The sequence below is a fragment of the Zootermopsis nevadensis genome, unplaced genomic scaffold, assembly GCF_977971745.1.
Source record: "Zootermopsis nevadensis isolate Lab colony 2312 unplaced genomic scaffold, Znev_1.0 Znev_ptg000021l, whole genome shotgun sequence".
Classification (NCBI taxonomy): Eukaryota; Metazoa; Arthropoda; class Insecta; order Blattodea; family Termopsidae; genus Zootermopsis; species Zootermopsis nevadensis.
The window spans coordinates 11,870,687-11,893,900 of record NW_028259153.1 but is presented as its reverse complement, the minus strand read 5'-3'; the positions used below and the strand labels follow the sequence as shown (position 1 = coordinate 11,893,900).

The 23,214-nt window shown below is 38.6% G+C and overlaps 1 protein-coding gene across 1 annotated transcript in view; it reads left to right on the top strand.

Annotated features, from left to right (window-relative positions):
- The first annotated feature begins 5,008 nt into the window (after positions 1-5,008).
- LOC147873185 (uncharacterized) overlaps positions 5,009-23,214 on the top strand; it is a 49,087-nt gene continuing 30,881 nt past the window's right edge. Inside the window, exons 1-2 of the mRNA XM_087352632.1 lie at positions 5,009-5,155; positions 6,295-6,517. Of these exons, the coding sequence (XP_087208758.1) occupies positions 5,137-5,155; positions 6,295-6,517 (242 nt within the window). The 5' untranslated portion in view covers positions 5,009-5,136. The remainder of the gene's footprint in view (positions 5,156-6,294; positions 6,518-23,214) is intronic.

Genomic DNA, 23,214 nt, shown 5'->3' with positions numbered 1-23,214 from the left:
GTTCAGTGTGATATGCTAAAACTCACATGCGTAATACTGTTGATATCTAGACAAGAAATTTAGTAAGGAAATAAAGGATCTTCTGGATCAACAATTTTTGTCTTGGTCCGAATAACATGAAAATTCTTGAATTGAACTACTGAATAGACTATTGCGCAAAGTAATTTTACGTTACGATAAGTAAAATTTGGACCAATCCCTGTTGTCCACAGAACTTACTTTTGGCCTAATCTTAGGGAAGGTTTATTTCAAGCAAACCTGAAATTATCAGCGGACGTCCTTATTTAAAAGGTTAGCCCTTCCTTGCCTGCTACCTGCATCACGGTCTACTTCTTTCAGAGAGAATTGTTAGTCTGATCGGAGGGCATGAAGTGAGTTTGCGTTTCCTTCCGTTGCTTTCGTAATCTCCAATAATTATTATTGTCTCGCAGAATACAGTAACTACGCTTACCAACCCATCTGTCGCCTCTGGGGTTCTGTGTTTCTGCTCCGAAAACTAAATTCCACACTTGGAACTGAAACATACATAGGTCTGGCAGTCTTCTCTCGTTTAAATATTGCTTCAGGCTTTTAGTTTTTAGTACTGCCTAATCGAGGCGTTTCAATGTATCTGACAGGTCTTGTTCTCAAAGTGATTAGTAAAAGCACAGTTCATTTGAAATTGAACTGTAAAAACAAGTGGGCCTAATTCAATAATTTAACTTTTTATGTATTGTTCGGATAAATTAGTACTGAGACTTCAGTAACATGTCTGCGGGGCTGAACGAGAATAAACTATGGCGTTTGGCTTCAAAAGAGAACTGCATTATCCTTAATCTGCTTTCTTGGTATTTTCACCCAGCGCTCCTGTCATGAACAATACTCCTGTCATCTAAATTTGTTTACTTGTGTATAGGCCTGATCAGAGTTAGCAGGTAAATCTTGTGTGATATGCATCTTCTAAATAACTACGTAACTCCATTATTAAAAGTCGTCATTAAGAAGTTAATACTTGCCGAAGTGGTCTAGTAATTCCTGGACCCAAATGTTCATTATCGTGTCCGCCATAGGCCGCCACAAGTTCCTGCCATGAGCCACATGAATTTTATTTGCATCTTCACGTATTATTTATTTTTATCAGCTTTAATATTATTTTCTCATCCTCGCCTAGGTCTCCCAAGCGCTGTCTTATCTTAACTGTTTCTGAACAATGTAGAAAGTGTATAAACAAACGTACATTTCAGTACAGTTAACACTTTGAAACCGATACTCATATCAGTAACAGGCTATATACGAAAAATTTAGTCCCAACTGAACACTTTTCCATTACAAAGATTGATTCGTTAAGGTTCTTACAGAAATAATAGCTGTTTATTATTACGCCCATACGAAACTCATGATTACACTCTATGGACAAAATGAACAATTACTGAATGTTAAAACATTCGGTACATATAATTACAAATTTCTTTTAAAGGTTTGCACGTTTGATTTGTGTTTTAAAAATCTTTAAACCGATTTAGCAATTTGTCTTTTCTAAAAAGAAGTAAGATTTGCAATTGTCATGTTTCCCAGCTAAATTTAGTATGAGATCATAATCGCTGCTTCCCTATCACTGTCAGCGTCACACTGTCTCTTATCTTCAGAGAAGGGCGTGTATGAGACATATTTTGCTATCTCTGCTCTACGTGCCCTTTGTCTGATACCCCTTTCGATCTCATGCCTGTTCTCCTATGCTCCATTGCTTCCTGACTTTCGTTACATCATCAGTTTTCTTCTTTGTCTCTTTCTTCCCTGTTCGAACGGTATCTGTTTTATTTTCATCTCCCTGCCACCTTTGTTCTTTCATTTGGTTAATATTTTATTCATTCAGTTATGATCTGCTCTGTTTTTGCGTGGATTACCCTATCTTGCAGTAAATTTAATTTAATCTGCTCTTTCTTTCTCTCTGGAAAGCCAATACTCTTTTGTAAAGAATGTAAAGTACGCAAGTGTGTTCTTGCTGCTTTAACTCCTCTTGCTATTTCAAAAAATAGGCCTCTGTTCATAAGCAGCAGCACAAGGAACAACGTCCCGAAACAAAACTACCTTCGATTTATGTTGGTACTGTCTTGGACCTCTTGAACACGGGGGTTGCAGGTTTGAATCTCGCTTGAACCATAAGTAGGCTATATATTTCCCATGGGAACCGAGATTCGCACGGCGATTACACCGTCGATGTTTGTCTTCATTCTTGAAGATGGAGGAAGTATGTTCCTCTGAAACCACTATATCTACCTACAAGTCCACACAGTCTCGTTATTTCTTTTGTTGCCCTCTGACGTGGCCTTGCGAAGGGTCGATCCCCATCTATAGAATCCTGCAAAGTGTTCAAGGGTTGAAGATTTCCGTCTTCTGGGTTGTTGCGCTGTGTAGTCTGGTCGATGTTTACCAACGTTTTAAAGGTCATACTGCCTCCGTCATCAGGGCGATGAAGATTTCTGTCTTCTGGGTTGTTGCGCTGTGTAGTCTGGTCGATGTTTACCAACGTCATCAGCGCGATGAATATTGCCCTAATGACGGAGGCAGTATGACCTCTGAAACGTTGGTTAACATCGACCAGACTACACAGCGCAACAACCCAGAAGACGGAAATCTTCATACTCACCGCTGTGAAAACCTCAAATCTTACATGTTCAAGGGTTCATATTTCTGGAGTGAGTTCCGAATCGAAAGAAGCCAAAGGGCCGAACACCTGAAAAATGAAGAAGTACTAACATTTTTCTTAATGTTGATTCTTGTTGAACAAGAAAATTGCTAGATGTTCCACAGACCAGACTACGTATGTCATTCTATCTAGAGCGCGTCGCCCGCTTTGTGTTCCTTCAAGAAGATAAAGACATCCATCCGGTCAGTAATTCAACACTCTACTTCAAGTTTCTGTCGTAGAAATAGTTGGCCTACAAAGGAAACACTTGCTAGAGGACATTTCTCGTGATGGATTTTTTCTACCATTTCTTTGTGTTTCTCAACTGAAGTTACACAATATTTTAAACATGCTTTATGTTTCCCAAAAACTAATTTTCTAAGTAAACTGTCTTCTGGGTTGTTTCGCCATGAAGTCTGATAGAAGTTTACCGACGTTTCAGAGGTACTTTCTGCCTGCATCATCACGCCGGTCACGTACTACCTATGTACATAATCGGATGTCTACATTTTTTTAAATATCAATAAACATAATTTTTTGAACTTTCCGAAATTGTTTTCCGTGCCACCTGCAAATTGATTAATTTGTTTAGTAGTGTCCATGTTTGAAAGTGTATAAAATGAAAGACAGCTGCATGGAGCAGAGTCATTCCTAAAATGTAATGACCGCTCAATTGGTAAAAGGAAATATAAACTTTGAACGTAACGTAGAGTAGCGTAACCTAATCTAATCTTTCGAAAGCCGAAGGTCCGTTGCCGTGTTTACCAGAGCCCGCCACTGGTCCCTGTCTTGAGCCAGAAGGGTCCAGTCCACGCTCTTTCACCTGTCATTCAGAGCCGGTTTAATATTATCCTGACTTTTACGCATAATTCTCCATAATGATCTCTTCCCTTCAGCTTTTGCGACCAAAATTTTGTAAACACATTTCTTCTCTCTCATGCGTGTTATTACCTGCATGCTACACGAGAGAACATGCAATACTTTTTATAACATATTTGGAAAGTCAAATAGGCCTTTTTCACCAGAGTTTATAGCACGTTAGAAACAGCGCAGACTGCAGTGAAAGGCAACGTTTTGTTTTGTATCTGGGTAGAGGAAACGCATCGCACGGTAGAAGAGTGGCGAGAATTGTGTTGGTAAGAAACGAAACGGAGATTCTGGTAGACCAAGAAGTTGTCCCTTCCAAAATACGTAGCTTGATTTTCTCTAAATTCTCGCTGCATTGTGACACTGATGATGAGAACAAATTAGGAAACTCGTCAAAACTGGCAGAAGGCAATCAGTGAACGCGGACATCTGTACCAGTGGAATATTTGGTATAGCTGCATTTGGCTCTCCCATCAGGAGTTCCTACCCACGGACCAAATATTTTAACATTACCATTCGTATTGTGTCACCATCACAACGTTTTCATGCGTAACTCGGGTTTGTGTTTAAATTAGGGGTCGGCAGTCCGGGACCCGCTGGCGGTATGTGGCCCGTCAAATGATTTGAAGCTAACCAACACGAGAAGGGTAACGTTTTCTGCATGTATATTCATTTGCCAGACGTAAAGGCAAACAGTTTCAAAAATACTTTGATGAAACAAGTAGACTTATGTAGATGAGGCCTGTAACGTTAAAATAGCTTTCTTTGCCCAAAGGTACATTCTATTGTTCAAATTGTAGGAAATGAAACAATCTGTAAGAAAATTACTATGGTATTAATAATTTTGTTTTTAATTTAACATTGGCTTCAAATCAGAACTCTCATGAATCTAACAAACAACGTGTTTACTGTAAACTCAGTTATATGGAGAAATACAACAGGCATTCTTTTTTTTAAGTGAATACCAGTTATATTCCTTAAGTTAAAATGATACAGTTTCGTTGCTGTCCAAGAGACCATTACTCTTCTACGACTCTCAGCAAAAATATGCATAGTCAATGCTGCCCGCGGTGCTGAAATGGTTGTTTTGAAAGATCACGAATCGGCCCATTCACCTTTCGATTTGTACAGACGATTATTTTCATTTGAGCCACTTCAACATTTAATGTTCCGTTTAACGTAATTAAACGGCGTTGTCCAATTAACATATTATTTGGTTAGAAGTTTAATCGATTATTGAATCTACAACATGACTGAATAACACTGAAAGGGGACAGCGAACTATAACATCGAAAATGAATCTCATTTTGTGCCGTAGTTTGGTGGCGCAAATAACACTCAATTGGGCTTCTGTAGTTTCATTGCGACTGATTAACTCGAATAAAGATTAGTCGACAATGAAAACCACAGATTAATAACCAAGCCATTCTCCAACAGCCAGAACCCTGTGGTTGGCCGTTGTTTGCCTCTGACTGTTCAAACCAATCCCAGCTTCTCTGTGCCTCGCAATAGTAACAGAGTGGATATTGGCTTTCATTTTCTCCTTCCTGTTTTTATAGAATCATACGCCTCTAACAGGATGGAACAAATTTGTGTGTCAGTAAATGAATATGGCGAGAAGAGGTAGGTGAATGTTATTGATTATTTACCTACATTCGCTCAGGATATGCGTAGTAAATTAATTGTTAAAATAATTTATTAAACATTAGAAAGTTATAATAAGAATGTGAATGCAATCATAATTTTATTGTAGGCCGTATTTATAAATATTTAGATGTTGCTGCATGCTTTTTGGACATATCCAAAGGTGCATTATTCCATAATTACATTCCTAATGGTCGTTGGCCTAATGAAAAAATCCATGCATTTTAAGGAGCCCGAATTTAGAAGTCGTCTATTATGATAAGAGGCGCAACGTACATGTAATAGTCTCTTTTGACATAATAACTGATCGAACACTGTGTTTAACTTTCGCGTTTTCCTCTCTGCTCATAATTGCACTTGTTTTAGCTTGATTTTAATAGTTTCAATTTGTTTCTTCATGCACAGTATGTAAAAATCAGTCAGCATAATTACAGTACTATCAAAAGAAACTCTGAGTCTAGTACGAACTTATCCAAAGCATAAATATACCTGCTTCTTGAGGGAGCTGATGTTTGGATATATTTTACACTCTTGCTTTACTATATTCAGTACCTGTCAATCCTACATGTATGCACAAATAATTCTTATTTTTCCGTTCTTGTGATACGGTGTTTCTACACCAAGAGCAATTTTGTTACCGTCTGCGTATTGGATGCTTGTGTAAAATAATTCTGTCAAATACATGTGTTACCGTGTACGGGTATCTGGCGACACAAATGTCAATCCAGTTGTCTGGTTGCCCTGTCTTCGTCAGTCAACACTGGAACGTGAATGCGTGCCGAGTTGCTATGCTAATTTTTTGGTTATGTGTTTACCTTTTTAATAGTCTGTCGCCCTGGGATTAGAATGAGTCGCCTCACTGTATACACACGTAGGAAAACTCTACATATGAAAAACAAATACGTATCATTCACAATATTAAACATATTTACATTTTCAAACACTCATTTGTTTTCAGATAAATGTATATTTCTAGAAAGTCCTGATGTGTTGACCGATTCACGTTTATAATGTAATTTCTTTATTTACTGATGGCTTATTTAACGACACTGTCAACAGCTTTGATTGTATCGTGTCTATATAATATAATTAATTACTCATCATTTACTTAATTACAGTGTACCAAGCCTCGGTACTCCATGCTACTCGACGCTACCAAACTGAACCTAGCAGAACGACGCCAAGCGTCAATGGCTATCGTCTCTATGCCTACACTAGGTCCCGAATAAAGCGAATACAAACCTCGTTATGCCATACAACACGACGGAGGCACAGCATACGCGTGGCAGTTTTAACGTCCGTTATATGGGTGATATTCAGTGAAGAGTATTTAAATTATCGGTAAATATGAAAACATTCACAATTATCCACCAAAGCTTTCACAGGGCAGCTATGAACACTGAAGAAAACGTATGAAAGAATCATTTAGTCTATCTACGACAGTGTTTAAGGGTTGTTCACACGCGTTGCGTGCGACAACGACTTTACTGGAGCAAGTTACCAGTGTCGTGTAAACAAACACTTGAATACCTGGCTTCTAAATAGATAATAATTAGTCAATCTAGTAACTCGTTCCAGTAATTCGTTTTTGCACTAAATCCTTGTGAACATGGCTTTGTGCCGAATCTGCAAGATACGCGATACGCGTGTGGTTTAAATTTAGCTATAGTTGATCGAGGTTCATAGATATATCAATTTATTATTAGGTAGTATAATGACGATATTTTACTTATAGAGGTTAAATAGTGCCAGAGAAGATAGGAAGAGATAAGTAAAAATTTTGCTGCCAGTCTGAAGGAATTAGTCTAGCATCTGCCTGGACAGACTGATGAAGACCACGAAGTACCTCAGTCAGGACTGAGGGTAAGATCGGTGTCTTCACGGTACTGTTTAGTGCGGAAAGGTGTGTAGTACCACAGTTTTTCGCATTTAAATTTAATTATTTTGGTACAGTGTATTTTTATATAAACCTGTGCAAGGAACTAGCAAATTTAACATGGTGTAATGTTTACAACATTGTCATAAAACTTATCAAATGTGTGCTCAGCAGTTTCCACAAATCTGTAAATAACTTAAGAGACAAAACAGGATGGGATGATGTTAGTTTGGCAACTGTTCATGACTGTTTACCTTCACAAGAGCTGGTGTATCTTTTTGGTAGATTTCTTTATTTTTAGTTTCAGTTGCAAGTTGCAGAAGGTAGGAGTGAAATTGCGTTGGTTGAACAAGTTATCGAGATTTCATTTACTTCGCGGTAAACACATTCTCGGAAACGCAGACATTTTCAGATAACTGTACGTACCTGTTAAACTCCTTAAAGTTTAGGTATTGCTCTTCAAGTTGAAGTGTGCAGAAGCTTGCACAGTTTACCCAGCAACAGGTATGTTGCTGTAACTAAGTTAAATGAAAGCAACTACCGAAACACAAAGACAATAAAAATAAAAATAATAGTAATAAGATTCAAGTCCATGTCCCAAAGAAAATACAACGTGGCTCCGTTACTTGGATAAATTTTGTAATACCAATTGAATACCGATAGTTAACCGCTGGATATTCTCAAAATTATATTAATCCAACAAATACAGTCCTTGGACTAGTCCTTGTACTGAACATTAATAAAATTATATTTTCCACATTTCGTTGTACTGAAAATGACACAGTAAATTCTAAATTCTAAATATAGTTTTTGTTGCCTTCATAAACACAATGATCGTCCTGATGATGGCGGTGGAAAGTACCTCTGAAACGTATGTAAGCTTCTACTAGACTACACGGCGTTGCAGCTCACAAGACAACCATCTTCATACTCTTGTTATTCGCTTTTTAAGCCATCAAATGTTTTTAGTTCGCGTGGGAAGCCCGTATACGACCTTTAAACCGATTATCTTTTTGAGTTTTCAATTTGGTTTATAGATTAATTTTTATGTAATCCGGAACATCTGAGTGCAACTTCGTCGGGAAAATAAAGTAAAAATAACTGACGCATTCATCAACATTCCGGATATAAGTGATTCGTATGTGTGTATACAGACGTTCACCATTAAAAGTTTTACTAAATTCGGGAAAATATTAGGAAATGTTGAGCTGAATATTAACTGTGAAAACGTAAATGCTGAATAACACAGCCGTCATCTGTTTTGAGACGATGCCTAGAAATGTGTCTGCTCAGAACTGAGTAGACCGTGATGAAACTTAGTGAGGATTATATCCAGACACGGATATTACACTGTTTTCTTAAGTAACTTAGTCGGCGTAGAAATACGAGTGTTCCAGTTAGAACGCCCATTGTGTGATCATTCTGCTGTTCAGCATTTGTACCCTTCACCAATATTATTAGTGCGATAAAAGTCAAGGAGTGGACGAGAAAACACCGTACATGGTGACTGAGTAATAACTAAAAAGGTCTGATCGTAAAAGCAAGAAGGAATAGATCATTTCAGAGGTTAGACATAAAACTGAAGATACAATTAAAATGGATCGTTGACCGTATCTGATTTTTATCTCATAGCAGATCATTTTTGGCCAACGCTTTACTTACTCGCGATGTGTACTTTATTTTATGTGTATCTTTAATCTTTTTTTTTCCTTGTAGCCTTGTAAGCCCATATTTTAAAACTTAGATACTCCTCTTGCGGAACTAAGAAACACATAACTCATAACTGGCTCATTTCGTGACACGTGAGAAGAGATTTCATATGTAAGATTTGAGGTGTTCACAGCGGTGAGTATGAAGATTTCATAGTTACATAAGCAAGGGAATTGTATTCGGTTGCCTCTTTTACTGTTTTACTTCAGAGAAAGTTGTTGATTTTAGCTTTACATTTGTGTCATTACAATACGGTGAGCGAAACGCCTTGGTACCGAATTCTGGGCTCTCACCACACAGACATGGGTTTAATTACTACTCTATAAGTGTTTCATATGCGCTATTGAAAGTTAGGCACATTTTCTTTCGAGTTCTTCCCTAGTTGAATATCGCCAACAAGTTGATGCTCAGATAGTCTTAGGATGTGGTAAATCGTTATTCAGCGGTCAGTTACATGGTGAAGTAGTTCCTAGGATGGTTATCTTTTAAATTTCTCAAGTTAAAACATGGAATAAAACCGTTCTGCTAAACCTACATTTGGAAAACCAAGATAGAGAAGGAACGACAGCGGAGATAATAAGTTGTGAGGAAGGGAGGTTCATGTTCATGTCTCAGGATTGTTCCCAGTGGAGGGATTTCGCAGTGTTGTCTCTTCCATTTCTCCTACTTGGGTTCTGCTTCGTGATATTAGGCAGTATGAAGAAACTTGTCCGAAGTCTCTTCCAGTGTAAGCGTCTTCGTCTTCTTTAAGGATTAGTTCCAAGCAAAAGACGGGGCATTCGACTGATGTGTCTTCTAGAGCTAAGAAAACATTTGTCGTGAAAATGCACTTTTAACGAAGCCTTTATTCGTCTGTTTCCCCTTCTTTCGCATGTAGTTTCATCTCACCAAAGAAGATGATAGAATTGTTAATTTAGCAGAAATTCCCGAACAGTTGTTGGATTTAAGAGCTGTGTGATGTCTGCTTGGCCATTTGCCATGAAATGCGTGCGTTAATTCCACTTTGTTAACGTGTTTAGATGAAAATTCGTTTTACCTCGTTCTGACTCAATTGGAGGTCATGAACAGTGAGTTTCAGTTATCCGTTGTTTTACACAGGATAGTAGCGTGCATGTTAAGTCGTGTTAGCCTGGCTGCCACGGCTAACACGGTATAGGTATAGGCTTAAGATTGTCGGGAAATATACGTAATATTTAGACTGCTGTTTTGTGGTTTGTGACAGAATGATTGCTCTGTTTTGTAAAGCAAACTTGTGCCATTTCTCTAAGCTCTAATGAGAGTGTAGAGTGAATGTTGTGTTCAAGATGTGAAGTAATTCAGACCATAACTGAAACAATTAATTTGTTTTGTACCTTAAAATTGCATATTCATGTTGTTTGCAGTAAATATTGGTCAGCACTAAACCAGGATGTTGAACTGTGTTAAGTGAAGATAACAGATTAGGAGTCGTACGTCAGAAATAAGGTCGAATGTGGCCCGTGTGTTGCCTGACACTAGTTTTCACGGTTATACACAGGAACTTTGTGCAGTCAAACAATCAAGAACATGATTACCTCTTCTCCACGCTAGGATCTTGCTGACTCTTCCCCTCTGGCATCCAGAATGCAATCTTGCTAAATTCCGTGTTGCTTTTGTTGCGAATGAAACTTTGTTGTCAGGGTTGCCAACTTTCCAGTACTTAGGTAATTCTCATGTTTCATCCAAAGAGTTGCGTATGGTATAAAATCACATTTTGAAGCTGAGGTGGTTTTACAATTTAATGTTTAGCCATGTTTCCTGAAGAGTGCTTGGTATGTTCAGAAGTTATTAAATATACCTAAAGTCGACGGCGTGTTACCAATCCTGCTTCGTACTGAGGAGATCCTGTGTTCAAATCTTCTCCCAAAATCGAATTATGAACAAATGTGCCACTAAAATTGACAATCAATTTCTTTATGTTCTAATCATATCTTTTTCATACGTGTTCTTAATTTTCTGATTTGAAACCTGAATTAGCCTAAATACAGTTTATAATTTTCACTTAAATGCGGCTGAGTCCTTAGTTTGAACTGGATAAATGGATATCAGAGCGGAACGTCTGTGTGTTCTTGCTAAAAAGAGTTGTCTTTGCTGGATTTAGCTGTCGTGCTCACATGCATAAGCTGTGTGTTATAATGCACACCGACTGCCTTCTAGAAGGGATTATTATTTGTCTTGTTACGAGTCTCTGCGGGTATGCGGTGTTTTGCTACTGCAGAGAGAATGTCACAATGAAGTGAGTAGTTTATGACATTACATAATGAAGTAATCCGCGAATTATACAGGATCATGAAGTACAGAGACTTAGATGGGTTGATCATGTGTTCAGAATTGAATATATAAGGAATGCATATAGAATATTTTGTGATGAAACGTCTTAGGAAATTTGCATTTGGAAGACTAAGAATAAGAGTGAAATTTAAAATTAATTATTGGAAATTTGGTTGTGAGGATGAGTGGTATATCCAACTAGCTCAGGATCGTGTCCAATTTCGGGTGGTGTATGGAGCTGTTTCAGGATTATTACCAACGACTTCCGGTGGTATTACCGGCGTTGACTTCCGGATTATTATACAGTAGTGTTTGAGGCTCACAGAAAAATCTGCTTGTTACTGACTTAGTTTTACCAATTTAAGCATCAACACAAACTGATCGCCTGATTCTTCGTGTATTTTTATTACCTTGTTTCCTGATATGAAATCAGTCGTAAGAATTTTTACATACTTTTTTCAATTTATTTTTATTCCAGCATTCTGCTTCTCTTTTTGTTCTCTCTGTGTACTCTGGAATGTGATTTAAGCAGCTAACTTTCTACCGATAACGTGATGTTAGCCCACCTCTCAATGCATCCGCATCTTTCAGAATCCGAAACTGTTGTTCAAATCCTGGTTTACAAAACTGTTTCCCATTTCCGCTGTTACCCCGCAGGCAAGAATTCAACGCTTACCCAGTCATACAGATATTTATCTCAAATCACGTCACTTCCTCCATGCCCACATTCCCACAGTCCATGAACTTCGTATCTTCTATCACTATGTAATTTAGCCCTCTAGCGGTCTTCTCGATCAAGAAATGAAATAATCCGGTTTTACAAGTGTTGAATATTTTTGCATATCAAATTCATTATTGAACATGGGCTATATGAAGTGTTAGATATACAGAATTACAAAACCTACACGCAGCGAAGTGTGAATTCTGAGACAACTGTCGCGATTTTATTCGTGTGTTAATGCTGATACTTCACAAGACCGATAACGATGCTGGCAAATATCTGAGGAGGAATTTTGATTTTCAGAATGAAAACAGCCTTTTAGAGAAATATAAAGAATTTACTCAATGGGTCCAGGGACAGATGAGGCTCCTAAAAGGTCTGGATGTCTTCAGCCTCAGGCATGGCCTCCCAGTGCAAGTTGAATTGTTACGTTTCTTGCGAACGATATATCTAATGTAGACTATCTTCTCTTCATCCTGTAATTTAGTCTAGAATATTTAATTTCGTTCTGGTGTGGGACATCACATGCTATCCAGTAGCAATTTTATTACAATAAAACCAGAGATAAGAACAGGTGTTTTCCCTAGTTTTACATAAAGTCTCCACGGGGGAAGGGGGCGATGCGAGTCTTGATTTAATTAACGATTCTGTATCGTCTTATATTTGTGTGTTTTTGATGACAAAATAATTATAATGGTGAATGGGAGGAGGCAGAATAGAATCGATTGTGATCTTCGTCAGTTCTAGTGAAGCGCTCCCCTGGATGTAAGAGGAAGACCATAAGTAGCTAGCTGCCAGAATAAGCTGCTCAGCTGGAATTTGAACGTCCATTACAGGAAACTAATATCTGTTCGAGATTGTGAGTAATGAATTTGCAAGCGTTTATGGATGGAATTGCTGTGGAACCAGTGCCTTTGTATTAGACAAATGTTGATTATGTTTGTCCGGTTATCAGATTCCTGTATGTTTGTGGATATGGCATCAGATAAGCTTCTTTCACGTTATGAAACAGTTAACAGAGGATTGGAATAAAAGTATCTGACGAAGGTGTGTCATGAAACTGTTGTATGTTCTTCGACATTTTCTTCATATGTTAGCTTAAAATGCACACAACGTTTCAGAAGCTCGCCAGATCAGGAAATGAGATTAGCTTTTCTAGTAGACACAACTGATTAGATTGTGTAGTTTCACCTTATGATAAAAACTCTTCTGAAAAGCTGTGTGTGTGGACGAAGACAGATATCCAAGAATACACGCCAGTTTAATTCGTGGGGGAATATAACACTTTAGGAGCCTTTCAAAAAATCAAATCGAGAACTATCCATTAGTTTTGTCTTTGTCTTCCGTCCTTCCGTCCGCTAAAATAGCGATCAAACTGCATGACCACTTTTGTTTAAAGATTATGTGTTATTCCTACATCATACTTAGGCCCTACATTTCTTATTGCGGTATTGTTTTTAATTTACTTTGGTCCATTTTAAGGAATACTTTATTTATCCTATTTTAACTGTAGTGTAGGCTTTTTTTTTAGGACAATTTACAGATTTTTATCAAATTTGAAATATGACATCGCTAGTATGAGTTATATTCACTGTAACGTCTCCTTTTGAATATTTTAGCGTATTTTATTGTGATATATATGTTACAATGAGCAGAATTATTCACTTTAGTTTAGTTTGTGGTACACTTTACGCAAGGGATTAAATAAATATCAACGCGTATCTTGTGAACACGTTAATACATATTTATGGAATTTGATAAAAGACGCGAATGTTATACACCTAAGAGTAGCTATTACCATATATGAGTGCAGGTAGCTTTTTGTGCTTTCAACTTCTCAATACTGGAGGTTACTAAATACATTTTAAGATTTCAATTCTCAAAGCATTAATCTTGTAGGAAAATAATTTGAATACATATTATGGGGTTCCTTAAGGTCCGTACAAAATTCTGTAAATAGCGAGAAAATCACTAACACAACGTCTATGAAGCATGTGAGATTGAAAGTGTTTCCTAAACTTCTGCTATGCAGCTATTGTACACTGCATTTAAAATTTATTGTGTAGGTCTGCACATAAGTAGCGGATAGGTGTAGCTGATGCATAAAGGAAATTCACCTTTTACTGCCACCCAAATGCGTATTTCCCCTATCCTCTTGTTTACTATATTACTGTGTGATGAAACCTGAGCGCGCAAATATGTGCTGAAATACGGGTACGAAGGTGGTAAATGTTGTTCGTTCTGAACAAATAAACTTAATTGCAGAATCAACATGTAAACACGTGGACATGCGATTGCATGTAGAAGTTTATTTGTAACATTAACATATTGGAACGACATTCACGTACGGTAAAGCGGAAGGTTGGAAAGCCTAGCACATTTTAACCTTTGGAACGTGAAATTAAATGAAGTTTATACCTAAAAAATATACAACCATTTTCCATTACAAAAGTCAATTAGTTAATGTTATTCAAGGAATAATCGCTGTTTATTATGGTAATCATGCGGAACCCATAAATGAATCCCGGTAAAATACACAGTTACTGTTTCTTTTCAAGTAGGTGGTATATATATGTGCCACTGAACTTCAAAGGGGTCGCCAAATATTTTCAAAACTTTGGCGTGGATTGAAAATTCTTATAAACACTCTTAACAGTATACGACTTCTAAAGACGAGGCAGGAACGCGACGTAAGTAAGCCATATGTAAGCAATGATGTCAAGATGTTGCGTAAATGAAAAACACCATCATCTTTATACATGCTACCTCCTAAAATAAAGGTGCATAATATTTGGAAAACATTAATTTCGACAGTAGCATATCGATATTGAATTTAATATCTTGAGAGCAAGTGAAATTCAATGAATGCTTGCTACCACATCGTTCACGGTCTCTTTCACCTAAATTTACCTGTTGTTTTGTACGCTGTATGAGAACGTGTTACTGAGGGGAATATTTGGACCTAAGAAGGAGGATGTAACAGAAGGAATGAGAAAATGGTACAATAAGGGGTGTCACAATTTGCACTCTTCTCCAAATATTCTTAGCGTGATCAAATCAAAGAGAATTAGATTTGCAGGTTATGTCACGCATGAGAGAAATGCAAAATGTATACAGAGTTTTTGGCAGGAAAGCCTCAAAGAAGAGGACACTTGGGAGACTTATGCTTCGATTGAAAGAGAAAAGAAAATTTATCTTATATAAATATAATATGAGAGTATGTCTGTATTAATCTAGCTTAGGATAGGGACAAGTGCTGGGCTTTTGTGAACACTGTAATGAACTTCTTGATTCAATAAACTGCGGTACATTTCTTGATTAATTGTGTGACTTTTGGATTATCCATGGGGGCTCTACGCCATCGAGTCATACATTCAAAAGATATTGAAAATGGTTAAAGACAAAATATTTAAAGTATTCATTATCACCTGTGCATTCATTACAACCGTGAAAATAATACTGTCAGCACTTTTATCTTTAAAAAATGTGATCAGTGCTGCAAAGATCTAATTCCTTGTTACCAGAGAAATAGCTACTCAACACACACGCGACTACAGAACTTTCAAGAGCTTGACGTCTGCGACAAGGCTTCTGATCTGCAGTGAGTTCATTGATGAAGCTGAACGCAACTGTCACTTCCTGACTCAAGGCTGCATTACCCGCCGCCAAACACTTTTAAGGTTTTCCGGATACGAGTAAAATATCGCTCCATTAAAACGATAAAATCAACTTGTCATTTGTAATAGCTCCTCCCGGGACCCAAGAAGTGATAGTTGCGTTCAACTTCATCAGTGAACGCACTGTACAACGTAAGTGTAAATGGTGTTCTATGATTAGAGCTGTGCGATTATATCAAGTTCTTGCCATTGTATTTATCCTATCTCTGCTTCTGGAGCTTATAAACAGAGAACCAGTCTTTTTAAATCCAATTTTATTCTAATTGTAGAAACAGCTTATTTACACGGGGAAGTTAGACGGTTTATTAGGTATATGGGGGTCTGATTAATCCACTTGGAATTTCGTTTTCCATCAGACTTTATAATGAGTTTTATACCGACTGTAATTGGTTAATATATTCCATTAGCCCTCTGTGATTGACAAATTATTACCTGCCAGTACCACATGTTTAGTCATCAGTGATGACCGCATTATTCTACCAGTGGACAACCAAATTTATCTCTCTGTCAGCATCCAATGTTGTAGGACACTTGCTTCAAAATCGAAAATGCCCGGTTTGTCGCTTCGATGATATAGTTGTAATGATTGAAATTGATCGTGGTTTTCAGAGGTCCCAAGCCAGTCTTGAATGAACCACAACTACGTCTGCCTCTTCTCTGGTATTTATATTAGCAGGAGCGGGTTCAAGAAACGGGCATTGTATATATAGATGTTACGTTAAGAACTGTGTAAATTTGTCTGATGAAGGTTTGAAACTTTTGCGGCCGTTGATGTGTGGATTGTGGCGTTCTGGTTTGAGATGCCATGTTTTGTAGATGGCTGTTAACGTTTGGGAGAAACTTATCGTCTAGCACTTCAGGTTACAAACTGATTGTACTCTGAAGGTAGAGACGATAGCCTATTCACTACACCGTAGCCCACAAGTTACAATTTGCAGTCTGTCTGAATTTCTCCACTTCTTATGTGAGGTCAAACCAGACTTTAAAACAAAGCGAAACATTTTTTCTCTTTTTTCCTGTATTTTGTTCTCTATTCGATTCTCAGTATTTGCATTCGTTACTGTACCTCTAAATCATTTCTGCTAGAAACCCAACACGTGCATTGCATCACACAGTTATGTGATTTTAATCGCGACGTGTCTGCTTGGGAATCACTGTACCAAGAGATTTTTTTCATCATTTTATTGACTCTGTAGCTTAATGGAGTTTTTTTAATGAGATCCACGTGTTTAGGTCCAATGAGGCGTGGTTTACTTTATTTAAATTTAATTGGAGCTCAAAGCAAATATCCACGTTCTTTACGCTGAGTGTCTTTTAATTTCTATGAAGCGAGTGGGAGGACATATTTATAAAACAATACAATGGCCTTGAGCAGTATCATTACACGTGCAGGATAAAATTATTCGGACTTCCGTGGACATTGCGATTTGTTCTTTACAGGGAAACATCACAATACCGAACTTCCAGAGTTGGGCTTGGGGCGTTTTTATTACTATCATTTTTCATTTATTTTATGTTATTTTATTTTTGCAATGGCGTGTTTAAAGGAGAGTATAATTCGTAATGACAATTCATCAATCATTTGAAGGTTGCTGTCTTCTGGGTTGTTGCGCTGTGTAGTCTGGTAGATGTTTACCGAAGTTTCGCCCTGGGAGGCAGCAAGGACCTCTGAAACGTCGGTAAATATCTACCAGACTACACAGCACAACAACCCAGAAGACAGCAAACTTCAGACTCACCGTCGTGAAAACCTCAAAGCCTACGTCGCTCATTTGCTAGACGAATACATAATCACGCTTTTATCAGACTGTTTGCCTACTTACGTATCAAATTGCAGTATTGTCAGGGGATAGTGTCATTCATTTACCCGCTGTGTCAAAAATCAAACTTTCGCCTCCCTTCAACCTAACCTCCCCATAACAATAACAGATTAATGACTCTTTGCCTTTTTTCCATCCATTTGACATTTAATTAGTTGTTAAGTAATTACAAGCTAGCTTCGAGTTCCAGAGACTACATTCTAACCTAAACCAAAGGCTCCGGTGGATAAGAAAGATTGTGGTAAAATTTGGTAGACGTTCAAAATCGACACAATTTTCCTAACCGTTTGTCATCACGGAATTAAGGCATACTGCTGTAGTATTCTTGTGTGTATCTACATGTAGAATCCAAAGGTTAAACATTGTTAGTCCCATAGCAAGCCGTCTTGAAATAAGTTCAAAATTAATTCTGTATTTCAGTGCTTCGTTCTTTTGTTTGCGTTGATATAAGTTTTATAATTTTATTGCGAGACGTGTGAAGTTGTGGAAGTCAAACTAACGAGAATCAGTTACCTACACGTAGGTGACATTTTTAAATGGAGCTGTTACAGTAGCTGCTGAAATCAAGAATTAAGCACAGAAGCTGGAAGGCATCATTAAAAGTTTTAGCTCGTACGTATCTGTCGTATACCAAAACAGGAGTTGAAAGTTATTACTAAATAGAAACTATAAGAGCGTGAGCTGACCATTTTGTTTGGAACAAAGTCGAGATGCTGTAGTTATGTCGATCGAACTTAACCATTTCCTCCTCTCTACGCCACAGCAGTTAAATTCCAGATCTAGACCCCGACATCTGTACTTGTGAACTGTAACAGGTGTATCATATGATGATCAAGAACTTGCACGCTAGAAGAATCTTTTCAGCAGCTGGTCGCTGCTCCTGTATCAAGTCTCTCCACAACGTAGTGAAGACCCATTGAATAAGCTTCAATTGGGCTAGCATATTCGTGCATTCTTTTAGAGCGACACTTGCATTATAAATTTGCGATTGAAATGAAATTGAAATAAAAATCTGAAAAACAGAGGTTTTATTTTTAATAGTTGGAAGTCGACCAGCATGACGTACACTCCATTTATTGGGGATTTATTTAGGTTTGTAGGATTAGAGAAACATTTGCACATTGACGGTTCCGAACACCGCCCTTTCAATGCTTCGTGCCTCCCCCTACCTAGGCACCCCTCTTCCGATAGCCCACCGTTGGATTAGGGCCTCCTACCCTGTTTTTATTGTGACGAGTGGAGCCTTCAGTTTAACGCGTGTGATAATGTTCACTTTTCGGAGTAAATCACGGAGAATTTGTAACACACAAAACATGGCGTTACACTCCTCACGTTGTGTGGACTCAGAGATACTGATATTTCAGACAAACCCAGAAGATGGAGGCAGTATGTTCAAATTTTAATATATGTTCCATTCGTATAAATATGGAAGTCGAGATCTTTTACCATTTCGACATCTTTAACTTTTTCTTGCGAAATATAAACATCAGAAGACCATATCGTTCAGGGGTTAGAAACAGACTTTATTACAAAGAAAACTACCTCTGTTATAATTTAGAATATGAATAATTTTACCTGTGAATGCATTTAGGATACGATATTGTAATTTTGTTGTGTCATGAACACGAAAGCGTTCTCCTGGAACAGACTGTGTATATCACATAAATTCTTCCACAGCGTCACCTATTTTCATTACAGAAAACGTGTCTCCTGTGTAACGAAAGGAGTAGACGTATGTGATAACAAGCGCCACAAGCAAAGCCTTTTGCATTATCCTCGGGTTTCCTAAATCCATCCGCAGAGGACGGCTTTCTTAATAAAAATATTCCATGTCATTTCACTGAAGCAATTTCACCGTTTCTGGATGTTGGTTCTTCGTCTCCTGTACCTCATGATAATAAGCTTACAGCAAAGTATTTTGATACAATTTCGTCTTGGTTGTTAGTCTACAGTAGTCAGTAAAGTATGAAAGATCATATTTGTTATTGCCCTGATGATGGAGGCAGTAGACACCTCAAAAACCTCGGTCAGTATTTACCAGACGACACGGTGCAACAATCCAGAAGACAGCCATCTTCTTATGAAGGCGATCCCTTGATGGCCAGGACGTCTCCGAAGCATATTGGCAACTTTATAAATATGATAAATGCGAGACAGCCAAGTGACAGTGACTTTTAACAGGATTAAAATGTCAGCCATGTCTACGTCTCCTGTGCATTTCACGTTATTTCAGGAAAATTCCGATATAAGTAATTCCATTGAGGAGCTAGTATTTCCCCAGTTTACATACAGTTTCTCCTCCTGTGGAGTTCGCAGGTTTGTTACTTGTTATTTATTTACTAGATCCAGCACTAGATTCTACGCCCTCACACCATATTTTCAAGAACCGTTTTAATATTATCCTCTCATCTACGCTGAGTCTTCAGTGTGTTGGTAGGATCTTGAGGTGGGGATAGCATCTTCAGTCGCCGCAGGCATTCAGATCACTGCTGTGTCAATTGTCCATCCCTGATGTTGTTAGGGCCCTTCGAAGAACTCTGACCGCACTGTTAGAGCCATAACCGACTTGACCGAGGCTCTTATGTCTGTCGTCTGTAGCCATGAAGAGCTGAAGGCGGTTTGCCTGTGCCCAGCCAGTACTGGACTGACAGAATCAGAATTTCCAGGCCAACTCTTCCCCTTAGATTTTCCAACTAAAATTGTATTTAAATTTCTTATCTATCCTATGCGTTATCCATTCTCCTCAGCACCTGTTCTCGAACATCCTTACAATCTGTTATTCTTTTCAGAGAGACAAGTTTCACACAGATACAAAACAACAGGCAGGTTTACTGCGTAATTGTTCGTTACATGCAGGGGGGTTTTTTCGTGAAGATTTTGAATCCCCTGTCCAACTGATAAGGTGGGGAACTATCCCTTTTCGGTTGTCTACGATTGCTTGTTAAAGATAATCCCTAGTACATAATCCCACCACCTGTTGGTCGTGTCATCCATCCGCAGCGCGAAGAAATGTCATGCTGTGTCCGATTTCTTACCATCCTCTCCCGACTACGGCATTTATAACCATCATTTTAATTTATCGTGTACCAAAAGTATCTTTGCTGCTGCTATAGCTCCATAAACCATAAAGGAATACATCAGTTATGAAACATTCATACGTACCACGTTAGCGACTGTTTGCTGTTTCTTTTTGTGACTACTAAAATCCATGACACGGACAACAGGATGCGACTAACTTCGCGCAACCCTTAAGTAAGAATACTTCAATGTTAGCGCAGGGGTTCGACTCGCACATAAAGGCAGCAAGTTCAAACATCATTTCATTCAATTAAAGCTGCCAAATTGGGCCAGTGCCTACTTTAGTTGACAAAATCGGTCATTATTAAGATACCTGAAGCTGCCTTTGCTACAATAATCTTGTTGCGATTTGTATCCATCCCTCCACGTGTTCGTCAGTATGACACGGGTCGCGGTTTTTAATATGACGTTCTTCAGGCTACACCTGGAAGTTGCTGACAGCGATAGGTATTGTCAAACGCCGATTACGTTAACAAACCGAGTTTTCTAATGTTAGGTTGATTCAGTATTTTTAAGTCTATGCGAGCCTCATTAAACACATCACCAGACCGCGGGTTGCAAACCCTTGTGCCAGAGAATTAATTTGTTTTATGAGTGTGTTTATGTAGCGCAACATGTCACAGTCTATCAGACTCTGAACTTCATTTCTTCAGGATTGCAAAGAGACGCTAGTGCACCCTGCTGGGAAAGATCCGTTTAAATCCAATTTTCGTTAGCGAAGCGTTCGTTCAACAAAATCCCAATACGAAACCTAATTTAACTCTTACGGAAATGCGCAGAAATATGAACAGGCAGGAACGAAGATAACTAATAACAAGTACGTATATCGGACGAGAAGTTATTTGGGAGAAACACAGGCTATTTCCTTCATCATTAGACCCAAAAGATTGAAGAAACATGCTTTACGGCCAAAAGACTACACAGTACAAAACCCCCGAAGACCGTCGTCTGTCAATGCACTGCAATACAAAACTCAAATCATACTTACGTCGCGTAGGCTACATTCAGACAAAGGGCCATTGGCTGGCTGGCTGGCTGGCTGTCTGTGAGCCAACAGCTCTGTATATCACAGTAGAATACTTTTTTTCATTTCTAGAAGTAGCCTACAATGGCCGTAATGGAGAAGTAAATTAAGATAATATTCTCAGTTGCTTCCATAATTTTCCGTTCTTTACTTTGCTCTTCTGTCGTACCAAACCTTGAGATTAAATCTAATATTACTAACTTTCTGTTCTGATGAGACAAAAATTTGTAATGAAATGTTTCAAAATGAAGTTCTAAGAAGAATATTCGAATCCCTAACACATGTTGTTGACGAGGCACACGAAAATACGTCGATGTGTGAAACATCCTTTCATTCCCCAGTGTTCTGAGGGCAATGAATCAATATGTTGATTGCCTGTTAGTCTTCTGTGTTGTAACCCCATTTGGATTTGTAGGTACATACTGAGGAACACACTGCCTCTGTCTTCAGGGCTTCTGAAAATCGAGACAGTATATTTCACCGAAACGTTTGTATCTACCTGCATGTCCACACCGCGTTACAACCCAGAATACCCAACGTCGACATCTTCGCGCGTCGCGATAACTTTAAATTTCATGTAGTGAATAAATATGTTTGTAATTGAGATAAATTCAATATTTGTCATGAAATAATTTATACTTATACTTAGATGTTATTAGTGTAATCAAATCAAGGTTGGCAAAATAGGCTAAACATGTAGCGAGCATGGGAAGGGACGTGACCATTTGGGAGACCTGGGTGTTGATATCAGGATGATATTAAAATGGATCTTAAAGAAATGGGAGTGGGGTGGTATGAATAGATTTATCTGGATCGGGATATGGACCAAACATTAGGTTCCTCTGAACACGGCAATGAACTTTCGGGCTCCATGAAATATTAGAACGTTTTGAACAGCTGAATGACTCTGCTCCATGGAATTGGTGCAAGCCGGGTGTATGTAGGGACCTTGACATATGAGAAGGCCCCTAAGTCGACTTTCTAGCAGGACCACCATCAGCCAAGATAATCGATATCATCATTCATCATCGTCATCCAGAAGTCGACTAGTCAGCTAAACAAATTAGCGACCAGAAATTCCGTTTCTTTTTATTCAAGGTTCAGAGGATTTGAAAGCCGCTGCCTTAATAATAATTGACTCATCATCTCTTTTCTCTCTGCCGCGCTCGAAGTGTCTCATCGCCGTGGGCTGAGCGTGAACGCATTTTGAGGCCGAAGAATAACTGAAGCATGATTTGCAACAGATTTTCGCTCTCCATGTTCTGACTGAAAATCATTGACATTTAATATTGCCATTTTTTTTGTCATTGATCTACTGCAGAGAGGGAGGCATTGTGCGATGGCTCCTTTGCTTCGGATACAGGGTTCACTGAGTTAAAAAGGAGATTTATGGACTTCATCTCCGGACACTGTTCTACCCCGTCCTTTGTTTCCGCTCGCACTAGAGGCCAGCCAGCAGTCCACCGTCTTTCGATTGGAACTGCGGTGGTTCCGTGTCCTTGGTGTCGGCATACCACCGAACCGGTGAAGCAGACTTCAGCGTTGTGGCTGCTGTTAAGTGTAGCATAGCAGGTAAAGGAGGAAAAGAGATAGGTTGTGGATGTGGCAACATGGTGTGGTCACATACATCAATGGCAGGTGCACTTGATGGAGCCGGCAAAGCGGGCTGAAGACGGAGTTTGGAGAGATGATACCACCAGGGCCAGGAAACTGATTCTTTCTTACCCGGGCCTCGAGGCAAAAGAAGTATAAGGACGTGGAGACGCAGGGGGGGAAGAAGGAAGAGAACCGGACAAGAAATCTTGAACTGAATAGCTGGAAGCCACCTGCTGGTGTTGCTAGC